General features: G+C 57.5%; 1 protein-coding gene across 2 annotated transcripts in view; it reads right to left on the bottom strand.

The window, feature by feature from the left end:
- Positions 1–1031: 1031 nt before the first annotated feature.
- The window catches only part of Foxp4 (forkhead box P4), a 54072-nt gene continuing 42870 nt past the window's right edge, over positions 1032–12233 (bottom strand). For both annotated transcript variants that reach the window (XM_042265637.2, XM_042265638.2), the window contains exons 9-17: positions 11967–12054; positions 10884–10967; positions 10534–10702; positions 10371–10447; positions 9565–9666; positions 5908–6029; positions 3723–3789; positions 3055–3224; positions 1032–2689 (exon numbers count right to left, since the gene is read on the bottom strand). In XM_042265637.2, the coding sequence (XP_042121571.2) occupies positions 2542–2689; positions 3055–3224; positions 3723–3789; positions 5908–6029; positions 9565–9666; positions 10371–10447; positions 10534–10702; positions 10884–10967; positions 11967–12054 (1027 nt within the window). In that variant the 3' untranslated portion in view covers positions 1032–2541. The remainder of the gene's footprint in view (positions 2690–3054; positions 3225–3722; positions 3790–5907; positions 6030–9564; positions 9667–10370; positions 10448–10533; positions 10703–10883; positions 10968–11966; positions 12055–12233) is intronic.

Below are 12233 nucleotides of genomic sequence, written 5' to 3'. Positions count from 1 at the left end.
TGGCCGTGCGTGTGTGTGTGTGTGTGTGTGTGTGTGTGTGTGTGTGTGTACAGACACAGGAGACCTCAGACTCTTGCCGTGCGTGCGTGCGTGTGTGTGTGTGTGTGTGTGTGTGTGCGTGCGTGCGTGCGTGCGTGCGTGCGTGCGTGCGTGTGTGTGTGTGTGTGTGTGTACAGACACAGGAGACCTCAGACTCTTGCCGAGTGTACAGAGGACTAGGTAGAGGAACCGAGGTGAGGGACAGAGGCCGTGAGCCGGGGTTAGACGAAGACAAGAGGGTGGGCAGGCGAGGTCACCCGTCCCACGGCTGCCGTCTTTGGAGTCTGAGGTTGAGACGCAGCGTGGCTTGGGGTGATGGCATCTGCAGCTCCGCAGCTTCCCTTCTGTGCCTTCCCCCACCCCGCCCCGCTGACCAGCCTCCCCGGCATCCCTAGCTGACACCAGGCTGGGAGAGGACCTGCAGACGAGGCCCGTGGGTGGCCCAGGGAGCAGTGCTCCAAGGGGATGTCACCCACGGACAGAACTCACCTTGGGACTAAGAGCTGAGTCACTTCGTCCGTCTCTTCCTCCTCCCCACCCAGGGTCCCCTGAACGGACCACACCATTTTTCCCAACCCAGTGGCACCTGCACTATGCCAGTGAAGACCCATGCACCTCAGGGCCAACAGTAACCAACCCTGTCGTCAGGACGCACACCTGACGTGGCCAGCCAGGTGACATGACGGCTTAGACGGGCATCACTTGTGGGGCAGCACACACTCAGCCACAGTGGCCGAGGCCGCGGTCGTGAGATGTAATACTCTCCTGGATGGAGCAGGGTGCCCTGGCTGAGAATGCCCTGTCAGCAACCGACCTGCCACAGGGCCTGGCATTCAGGACTGGAGGCTGGGAGAAGTCTGGTTCACGCAGGGCACCAGCTGGGAGAGGGACCCAGGAGGACCTGTGCTCCGGCTTGCCCGCCACTCCTGTCCTCGGCAAGTCTTCCGGCTCCAAGGGCCCACCCCTCCCTCGCCTTGGTGACACACACAGGCCCCGGTAAATAGAGGACTTTAATATTTCTGTGCTGGTCAAACGGAACACAGGTGGGGATACATGGGGAAGGCCGGGGCCCCTTGCCTCTAAGGAGGGCGGCTTGTGTGGGGTGGGATAGGGGTTGGTGGTGATCGGAGTTCTCCTGGGACATGTCCAAGGAGTCTTTCTCAGGGAAGGGGCCGTGGCAGGGTGCTCTGGGCATCCCTGACACCCAGTCCGTGGCCTTGGGTTATGGGTCCCCCATAGGGGGTCTGTGGAATCTCAACATTTTCCAGCTCTTCTGCTAGAATCCACACTCCCAGCATGATGGGGACTTGGTCCTATGCAGGGGTCTGAAGAGCCCCCAGAAAGCAGCCCAGGGGTGGGGGCACGATTCTGCCCTCTCCCTTCTCCTTAGGGGGGGGTAAGAGCAGAGGGGGACTGGGCAGAACCCCTGGACCCTGGGGGGAGGGGAGGAGAGGGTCTTGCCACCAACAGACACTGTAAACTTTGGTTTTAAAGAATAACTTAAGCGGAGGGACGGCTTCCAGCCCGGGGCCAGGGCGGGGGTGGGGGTGGGGGTGGGGGGAGGGGGGCGCTCGGCAGGCGACAAAGGAAAAAGCCAACAAAAAGATTTGGTTTTTGCTTCCGGCATAAGAAAGGTCTTTGGTCATCCGTTTAACTGGGGGGACAGGAAGAGGTGCTGAGGGGGTGAGGGGACCCCAGTGCAGGGGGCCCGCAGGCTGGGGCTGAGGATGGATGGTTCCTGCCCGGCTCTCTCCCATACTGTGATACTCAGGTCACCTATGCAAACAGGTCTGAAGGTGCCCAGCATGGGGGGGGGGAGGGGTCCCTCAGTGCTTCGAGTTGGGGTGCCGCAGGAGCACCCAGCAAACAGGGTCAGGTGGAGGCCTGTTTAGTCTGGGTCCTGTCTCAGGTCAGGGAGGGGGAAGGGCAGGGCACAAGTTGCCCCACGCCAGCAGCTTGAGGGGCTGGGCTGCAGCTGCATTCCCAGTCTGCTTGCCCCATTGCGCAGGGAGCTGGGGCTGGAGAACATTGTAATCTTCACAGTTGGGAAAGGGAAAGGGAGGACGAACCAGGAAGGGTCCTCTGGCCAGAAACCTCTGCCACAGCCAGGGCAGGAGATGAAGGTCAGGGGTGTGAGGGCGGCTCAGCCCCGCCTGCGGGTCTCCCCTGCGCTAAGGGGCCCTGGAGGGGAGCGCTGGGGGGTGGGGGGAGGGCCCTGCTGCTGGTGGTGGTCGGGATACAGGGGAGGGTCTGAGAGGGTCTGGGCCCTCCATGTCCTCTATGGGTCCCGGGCCAAGGGTTCTGTGTCCTCTCAGGGGGCAGGGGTGTGCCTGCCCCCAGGCGTCTGTCAGTCAGGTGGCTTGGGGAGCTGCTGGCCCAGGTCTCCCCCGTCTGAGTCCCCGAAGTGCCTTGAGGTTGGAGGGGGCTGTAGAGTGGGGAGGGTGGGCTGGGGCCCGGACTGGGCGGCAGGGTCTTGGCCTGCCCTGCCTGCCCACCCAGCCCTTAGGACATGTCCTCTCCTGGCAGGTCTTCCTCCAGGTCCCTGTCTTCCGGAGGCCCCACAGTGCTGGGGTTGGGGGCACCCAGGGGAGGCCCTGGCCGCCTGTCTTCCTCTGCCTCAGCGGGTTCCTCTTTTACTTGCACCTGGTGACTGATGGAAAGGGTGATGTGAGCATGTGGGTGCCAGGGCTTCCCCTTCCTCCCACAAATTCATCCAGAAGCCCAGGACCCTGCCAGGATCCCATCATCTGAGGTCTGACCTCCCTCAGGCACTGTGTGAAGAGAAGAGAGAGAGGCAGAACTGGGGGCGGGGGGGATGGGGAAGAAGGATGAGTATAGAAAGATGAAGGGTGGGGGAGGGAGGGAGCGAGCGAGGGAGGGAGCGAGGGAGGGAGGGAGGGGTAGAGAGAATCGTGGGGGGGTCATGAAGGTGGAAGCGATCACTTGTCCACTGCAAAGAGATGCTGCGGGACAGATGAGCCTCCTTCCACATCTGGGGGGCTTGTGTGAGCTCACCTGTACTGAGGAGGGGAGAGGCGAGGGGGGCTGCTGCTCCCGTTGCTTGGCAGTGGCTCCCCAGGGGCACCCATGTCATCCTGGCCGAGGGGCAGAAGGCTGCTGGCCGAGCCAGGGTTCAGCATACCAGGACTGCTGAGTAGGGGGAAGCTGCTCTCTGCCAGGGCAGCCTGGGGCACACAGGGTGGGGCTCTCAGTGGCTGGAGACCCTCCTCCATTGTCAGAGCCCTCATGGATGGCACACTGATCTATCTGGCCAACCCCCCCCCCCCCCCCCCCCCCCCCCCCCCCCCCCCCCCCCCGCAACACACTCCAGCCAGAAGTCCTCATCCCACCGCCAGCTTCCCTGGAAAACTGTTCTGGCCTAGGAAGCCCCCCCTCCCGCCCCGCCCCTTGGGACAGAGGACCCTAGTCTGATGGGCTGAGGGATGGGACTCCATTGGCTGTCCCAGTCCCCAGTCTGCATGCGTCGTGCCCACGCTTTCCAAACGCAGGCTTGAGATCAGAGGCGCGCACTGGCACAGAGTTGGAGTAGGGTTGAGCGGCAGACAGCTGAGGCCAAGAACGGGGAGTGCTCTTCACCCCCCTTCCTACCCACCCTCACCCACTGGGGGAGAAGTGTAGGCAAAGCCAAGGCAGGGCAGAGGGGAGCAGGTGGGCGCAGTCACCTGGTAGCTGGCGTTAAGTGCCCCATAACTGAGGCCAGAGATCATGTTCTTCACCAGAGTGGGGCTCCTAGGGAAGAGAAGATGACCTCAGCTCACCGGTGGACACATGACCGTCCCGATTCTCAGCCAGAATGAAGAGATGCACTTCGCTCTCCCATTGCTATAGGGGAGGCTACAGATGGGTCCTCTCTGTTTTCTCTGCTCTGTTCTTAACGCACACAGCCCTTCAGGGGGCGCGGGCTGCCAGCCTTAGAAAGCAGGAGCAGTACTCCCAGAATCCCCCTTTCACAGGGTGTGGCCCGCAGTTTCTCTCTCTCATCATTCTCCTCTCTCTCTGTCTCCGTCTCTCTCACCCTCTCCAGGGTCTTAGCCGAAGGGCATGCCTTTAATCCTAAGCACTCATGAGGCAGAGGCAGACAGGCCTCTGGTCTACAGAGTTTCAGGCCACCTGGTCTACACAGTGAATTCCAGGAAAGTCAGGAATAAACAGAAAAACCCTGTCTAAAAAACAAACGAAAACAAAAGAAAAAGAAACAGGGTCTCTTATAGCCCAGGCTGGGTGCTGAAGTGCCTGTAGCTGAGGCTGGCCTTAAACTCCTGATCCTCCAGCTTCTACCTCCTAAGCTCTGGGAACAGAGCACTGTACCACCATGCCTATTTGCTAATGTTTGGAGAACAAAGCCTGATCTACAACTTATATCATTCCTTGTACATGAACTCCACTTTCTGGAACTCTCGAACTTAGGAGAGACGAGCCATGTGCTCACACCTGCTCCCAGGAGCACCATGCCCCAAGAGGGGCCCTTCTGCTCCAGAAGCCACAGGCTCTGGGGAAGCCGAGACCGGGGCTGTCCGCCTCCCACAGAACCTCTCAGAACTCACACCGCAGGGAGAAGCAGAGGGGCACCAGGGCCCAGGCTGGGAATGAGATGACATTACCAAGGGCGGAGGCAGCATGTAGACACATAGTAGGGCATTTCCCAGTCGTGCCCTGCACCTGCTGCCCTGCCCCTGCACAGCAAGGCTATGCTTGGGCAGAAGAAACATCAGGTACTGTGGGGCGTTTACCCACCACCCCCACAGCTTCCCAGAGTTTTCTTGAGTGCGAGCAGCAGGAAATATTAGATAGAAGGATTTATAGTGGAGAATCTTGTGGAGATAAACAGATAGAAAATAAAGGATAGCCTCGAGAGGGCCTGGAACCTATTCCAACGGGCCCGGACTGTCTCTGGTCCAGGGTTTTTATAGAGACACCAAGGGGTGGAGCAAAAGACCTCCTCCCCCAGCACAGCCAAGTGCAGGCCATCTCAGACACCTGCACTCAGGCCCGTGGTCCTGATCATCCTCTATTCGGACCTGCTGGGTAAAGCCACGAGGAACCCCAGAACAGGCTCCCACAAGGTACTAAAGGTATCTTAGCCCGGGGATGGAGAGCTTAAGAGGTTAAGAGCACTGGCTGCTCTTCCAGGTCCCAAGTTCAATTCCCAGCAACCACATGGTGGCTCACAACCATCTGTAATGAGATCTGGCGCCCTCTTCTGGCCTGCAGGGATACATGCAGACACAGCACTCAAAACACATAATAAATAAATAAATCTTAAAAAAAAAAAAAAAAAAAGCATCTAAGCCTATTGCAGGCCTCCCCTGAGCAGGAGCCTCTGGCGTGTGTACAAGAGAGTAGGCGCTGGTGTGAGAAGGGAAGGTTCTGACCTACTGTGTGGTGAAACATCACACACAAACCTGATGTGATACCTGGCCCTGGACCCAGCTCTGCCACCAACCTGCTGAGTGGCTTCCTGCCGGCCCCTTGTCCTCTCAACTTTTCCTCTGTGAAACAGAGGTGGGCCCAGGGTTCCCCTCCTACGACTGGGAGGGGTGTGGGTGGCAGTTCTCACCTCCGCCCACACCCCAGCTCTGGCCATGACTCCCGTGCGAGTCACCTCTCTGCTACCCTGCCCCCCTTGACTCCTCCTCTTAGTCAGAAGTGAGAACAGAAGGCATCAATGCCATCTCCGGACTGTCTGTCACGTGTCCATGCAGCCTGCCAAGCACCGGTCTCCTCCACCCTCGACACCCACATTCGCCTTTCAGGGTGGCGTTTGGAGCCCAGGTGTCTTTGAGAAGCAGGGGCTGGCCTGGTTCAGGCCACGCTCGGGCACAGCTCGCCCAGCTGGGGCCCACGTACCCCGTCATCTTTGGTGGCCTCCGTTTCTGATATTCCCGCTCATCCACGGTCCACACAGCCCCCTTGACGTTCTCCACGCGGACGAAGCATTTATGCAGGCTGAGGTTGTGGCGCACGGCATTCTGGGGATACAGTAAATGAGGTTCACCGCCGTCCCGGTGAACAGGCAGAGCATCCTCCCAGGGTCCCACATCTCATGTCCCAGGGAGCAACAACCTCCCACGCAGCCCAGACGGGCAGAGGGAAGGCTTTCACTGGCCCTGCTGCCGGGAGCCCCTCCCCACTCTTGCCTGTCTTAGAAAATGTTATCTTGGATAGGGTGTGGTGGCACAGGCCTTTATTCCTTAAAGTGGGAGGCAGAGGCCAGCCTGGTCTACAGAGGGAGTTCCAGGCCAGCTAGGACTACATAAAGAGGCCCTGTTTCAAAAGAAAGAAAAGAAAACGCTGCAGCCCATGAAATGAAATGCTCCTTTCCCCGTCCTCACGCTGACAGCAGTCACTCCTGATTTCTGATTTTTTAAAGGAGGATTTTTTTTTTAATGTGCATTGGTGTTTTGTCTGTGTGTATATCTGTGTGAGCGTGTTGGATCCCCTGGAACAGGAGTTATAGACAGTTGTGACTTGCCATGTGGGTGCTGGGAATTGAACCCAGGTCCTTTGGAAGAGCAGCCAGTGCTCTTAACTGCTGAGCCACCTCTCCAGCCCCCTGGCTTCTGATTGTAAGACTGAACATGGACCCTGGTGACTTAGAGAAGTTGGGACACTGTACCTCAGGCACACAAGGAACTCTGGGCTTGTAAATAACTTCCACAACCACCCTGTGCTTCTTGCTACCTTTACGGAACCTCTATGGAGCCCGAGGCTTTGAGCCGTGGCTCTAAACAGACAGCTTCCTGGGAACACAGGCATACAGTGGAGGCCAATACATACACACACGTGGAGATGCATGGCTAACTTGAAAGGACAGCCTAAATGCACAGCTGTGAGACAAGAAGACAGAGAGGATAAGTCACCTTGTTACCACCACCTCCTCCTGGCAAGAGGACTTCGGAAATCGAGGTCACCTGGTTGGTAGGACACATGGGTGGGGGTTGCTGGGCCTAATTCCCTCTGGAAGCCTGAGTGAGGGCCCCGATCTACCCATCTCCTGTCCCCAGGTCCCTTGGTCCCACCGCCGTAATTCTCTGCTCTGTTTTTCTGTCTCTCACCGCCAGCCCCGGCCCTGTCCCCATTACCTGTCCCCATCAGCCTCCTCCATTCGCCCCATCCCTGTCTCCTCTTTACATTTCTAAACGGGGAAGAAAGCGGGCAGGGCGGGCAGTGGGCGCCCCTGGAGATCCTCTCTCCCTCTCTCCCATCCAACTCTTGCCTCTTGCAACTGGCCCGATTTCATTACCAATTTTAATTTGCCTCTAATTAAATCCTGTGTATTTTTCCGACTCGCTTGCTAATCCACGAGGGAGGCGGGCGGCTGGAGTGGAATCTCACGGAGCGATAATTACAAAGGGCCTAATCACGCCGGGGCTCCTGCCTCGGAATAAATTTGCCCGCATTACGGGGCTCCGATCCTCCGCTTTGCAAATGAGAATGACCCCAATTTCCGAGGGTGGCCTCGCCGGGGCTTTTTTCCCTCGTTTCGAAGCCTGATTCGTGATGAGAGACTAATTCGTTACGCTGAAACATTAACGGCAATTTAAGGGGTCTGGCGGAGGCTGCGTAAACAAAAGGATGGGCCCACAACACAGGCCCTAGGAGGGGATGGCCATGGGAGGGCTGGTGAGGACCATCAGCACGGCAGATGGTAGCTCTGTCCCCAAGAAATGGCAGCTGGCCTGGCCCACACCCGTTCCCAAGCCTGGGTGCCCTGGGTCTAAAGTAGACAGCATCACCTTATGGATGGAGGCCAGAAGGGGACTAAGAAACCGGAATAAAGTAGAGGAAGATGACCCGGAGGATGTGCAAAATAGATGGAACAGAGTCAGAGGGAAGGAACCATCAATGCCATGAATGGAGTTGGCTGGCTGAGAACTCTCAGGGACAACGCAGATCTCAAGCCAAGATAGTCTGACCGGATGTGTCAGTGTGGGCCCCTGGGCGAGGCAAGCAGCAACATAGACACATTGTGCATCTGGACCAGTGTGTGGGGGATGAAACAGAGACCAAGTGACCAGATGAGTTGTTTTAACACGGCCACTGAGAAACCAGGACAGCCACCTGAACCTGCTTCCACACAGAAACCAGGCCCTACACGAACTAAACTTCAGATTTAATGTGGTGTGACTGTATTATTTGTAAAGCCTGCCTTCCGACCTGGCCTGGAGGTTGGAGGCGGGACCAGGTGGCCCCAGAACTTGATGTTGGCTCAAAAAGATAGGAGGACTGTGGTTGCCAGGAAGTGACATCACTCACGGCCAATCAGAACAGCTGTCCCAGCCACATAGTCTCTCTAAGCTTTGAGAGCTTGGCACAGGAAAGGGAAGATGATGTGGTGGGTCCTTCTAATAGCCCTTTGTACGTACCAAGGTAGAAAAGGCTGGGCAACCGCAGACCGCACCTAGTGCTTGGCAGTGCCCGGCCCCAGGGCCTCGGTTACACGTGTTTGTGAGAACTGAGAAGGAAGGCGGGTCTGTTTTGCTGCAGTTTTTCCACTGGCCAGCAGGGGGACCCGAGAGCCAGGGATACAATTAGAGTTCTGTGATAGAGACGCCCCCTCCTGTGTCTAGACCTCCTGAAGGGGCCAATACTCCCTCCTCCTCCTCCTCCTCCTCCTCCTCCTCCTCCTCCTCCTCCTCCTCCTCCTCCTCCTCCTCCTCCTCCTCAACTTAGAGATCACCTTCCCACCTTGCTGCATAGTGCAAGACACACAAAGTGTGCGCACGCACACCCTATCTCGACTACAGAGTGGTTGAGTGCCCCAGCCCACACCTCTGTCCCATTTTCCTAGGGTCTTGCATCCCTCCGGTCTCCTAGGAAAATGCTTAGGACTGAAAGTGATAAATGACTAATTGGATAGAGACAATGATCTCCCTGCTACACAGGTTAGCGGGCTGGCGTGTGAGTGCCCATTTGTGTCCCTAGGAATGGTCCATGGGCCGCAGTCCACCCATGTTTCTGGGCCTACACCTGCGACCTCTTCCTGGACTTCCTATGAGCCTTTAGTTATATAATCTAGACCCATGAAGTGCCTATGGATTTACCCCAGGACCTGCTACCAGGAATTCACCCTCTGAGGCCCTGTCTGTACCTTAGAAGTGCCACAGAAGAGAGAATTAATTTCTTCCCATTAAAGAGACAACACAAGGCTGGCCAAGGTCATAAAAAGGAAGTCCCTGTGCACCCTTAGCACACACAGGACTGGGTTCTGTGCCCAGCACTGCCTAACGGGGTGTGGTGATGCACACTTGTAACCCTGGCACTCAGGGAGGTGGGGGCAGGGTGATCATTTGAACCCAGGGTTTTAAGACCAGCCTGGACAATATGGCCAGTCCCTGATTCACAAAGGGGTAGTTATGAACACTCTGCACCTCCTGCTAAGAGTGTGTGTGGGGGGGGGAGGAGGGTGGTGGCCCTGGTGGGCTATTTCTGCAGAACTGTTGAGGGGACAAACTGTGGGACGGCAGCCTCGGTCTCGGTGGGGGGATGGAGGGCAGGCCTCACCTTCCAGGTGGCAGTATTCCTTCGGAAATAGGCGAACATCCTGGTGAACCAGTTATAGATCTCGTTTAGAGTCAGCTGCCTATCTGGGGTTTCCAGAATGGCCTGTAGGCAAGGGAAGAGCAGAGAACCTCAGCCTCAGCCGACACCTGGAGGGCTCTCAGCCCTGGGGTTTCAGCCTTCTATGCAGGCCCTGACTCACCCGTAAGGAGAGGAGACCCACTGCAGTGTGTATGTGGACCAGATGGGTAGATGCAGGCCTCTGTGAGGCGGGCTGGGTGTCCCAGCAAGGCCAATGAGCTAAGGGGGGCTGAGGATATTGGGGGCCCAGCCTCCAGAGGCTGCACATGTGCACAAGGGCTTGGGGGTGAGGGGAAAACAGGGCTTCACGGGCCCTCTCTGGAGGAAGCAAAGAAGCACCATTCTTGAGGCGGTTGGGAATTTGTCCTTATTTGGGCAAAGTGCACCCTGAGTGTGTGAGAGAATGCACACCTGTAGGAAGTCCCACAGAATGGACACATGTGTTTATGAATATCACGTGAGCATTGAGAACATGAGGATTATGGACGGGGAGGAGGAACAGAGAGGGAGGAGGCTAAGCGTATGTATGCAGAAATGAGCATGACGCTGTGGATACGACAGTGAAAATGAGCGGGAATATACTCTGAGCTGCAGGCAAACTAAGCCGCAGAAGGAAGCCGGAGGACAGGGTCCCAGGATCCTCTTGGAGGTAGGGACCTTATGGTCGGGTACCAGGAGGCCTGAGGACAACCAGCTGGCCTCCCCACTCTACCTACCCCCACGCTTACCTGGCGGATGAGGGAGGCGTAGGTGAAGGGCGGCCTGACATCAGCATTCTTGTAGAACTCATGATTCTGGGCCAGCTCTGGGGGAGACAGGCGGAAGGTGAGGCAGCCGGATTGGGTACCCACCTGAGGGCGGGGGGGAACACCCCTCCCACAGCAGCCTCACCTGAGGAGATGGGGGAGCAGAATTTGTCGCTGCTTCTCCTGCGGGCGGGGCCCCCACTGTGCAAAGAGGCAGAACCCAGGCCCGGGGGTCGCAGGGGTGTGACGGGGGCGGCAGCTGAAGTTGGGGGGTGCACAAGGCCATCTGGGAATGGGTCTGCAGAGACGGTCACCTTGGAGAATGAGGAGGAGCCAGGGGCTGGGTTCAGCTGTGCGCCATGGGGAAGGTGCTAAGAAAAGCACCCAAGGAGCTGTCCTCGAAGGCCGGGGCGTGCCGTGGAAGGCTGGGGCGTGCTGTGGAAGGCCGGGGTGTGCTGTGGAAGGGCTGGGGCATGCGGGGTGTGGGGTACTCACTGGCTGGCTGAAGGGCTTGGGCTCTGAAGGCCGCATATGCAGATGCGCCATCATGGCCTGCAACCTCTCGCTCTCCTTGGCCAGCTGTGAAAAGACACAGATAAGGAGGGCACCGTGAGGGAAGACAATAGGTCCTTATCCCTACATGCCACCAGAATACTCCTCAGAAAGCCCCAACACACACACACACACACACACACACACACACACACACACACACACACACACACACTCACACATATACACACCCATACTCTCTCTCACACACACAGAAACATCTGCTCTCTCTGTGCCTTACTTCTGAAAACTTTCTGAAGGCCTCAAGCATTCTTTGCCTTCTGGACCTCCACACCCCCAGGGCCAGGATGTGACACTCTCTCCCTTTCCCCGTGGGCATCCTCGGCTCAGACTAGACCATCCTTACACATGGATGGCCTCTTCCAACCAGCAATGTGCCCTTTCTCCCCACGGAAGGCAGAATCTGTGGTTGACCAACCCCAGTGCCTGCCTGGTTCACTACTGAGAGGTATGTGGGAATGGATGAATGATTCACTTCCTCCATTCATAAATTTGATGCATCTTACAACTATCCTCTCTCCACAGGGCGCCTTGTTAGGAGCCAGACATGGATAAACATGGATGACTGACTGACTCTCTGGAGAACTCCACGCAGGAGCCAGGGTACCTGGCTCTAATCCCAATTCCTCCAGTCACTGAGTGGCCACTTGAAAGTTTCTGTGCCCGAGTCACATGGGGATGGTATCAGTGCAGGCATGGCATCCTCTCTGAGGATTCCTGGAGCTACCTGGATGGCTGAAGAAGCATGGCACAAAGCAGGCTGTGTGCTAGCCACTCACGTCAGCCTTGTGTTCACACAGCACATAAAACAGCTCACTGCGGCGCACACAGCCTCACACTCAGCTTGCCCTCAACTCATCAGTCCGCCTCTCACACTGCAGGAATTAAGACCTAGAGAGCCTAAGACGTTGGCTCTGAGCACAGGGCCCTCCCAGGACCCTCCCCGCCCCGTTGGGCCAGGCTGGGTCCCCTGTGTGCCCCTCCCCGCACACCCTCGGAGCACACCTGGATCTCCAGCTGTTGGACCACCTGCATCTGCACGCGGCACTGGGCCGTGCTCCGGTCATCCAAAGCGTGTTCTGTGTTGAGGTGTCTTAGGGAGGAGGAGGAGGTCAGGGAAGAGAGTGAGCCCTGGGCTTTCTGACTTCACCCCTCCCACCCATCCTCCAGCCCCACCTCTGTCAGCCAGCCCTTCGCCAGAAAAGCAGACAGAATAAGAGATACAAAGAGGAGAAAGGAGTGGAACCAAGGGTGGGGGCAGAGACTGAGGAA

This window comes from Peromyscus maniculatus, chromosome 21, assembly GCF_049852395.1.
Source record: "Peromyscus maniculatus bairdii isolate BWxNUB_F1_BW_parent chromosome 21, HU_Pman_BW_mat_3.1, whole genome shotgun sequence".
NCBI lineage: Eukaryota > Metazoa > Chordata > Mammalia > Rodentia > Cricetidae > Peromyscus > Peromyscus maniculatus.
Note: the sequence above shows the minus strand (reverse complement) of the source record. Positions and strands in the feature narration are given on the sequence as shown.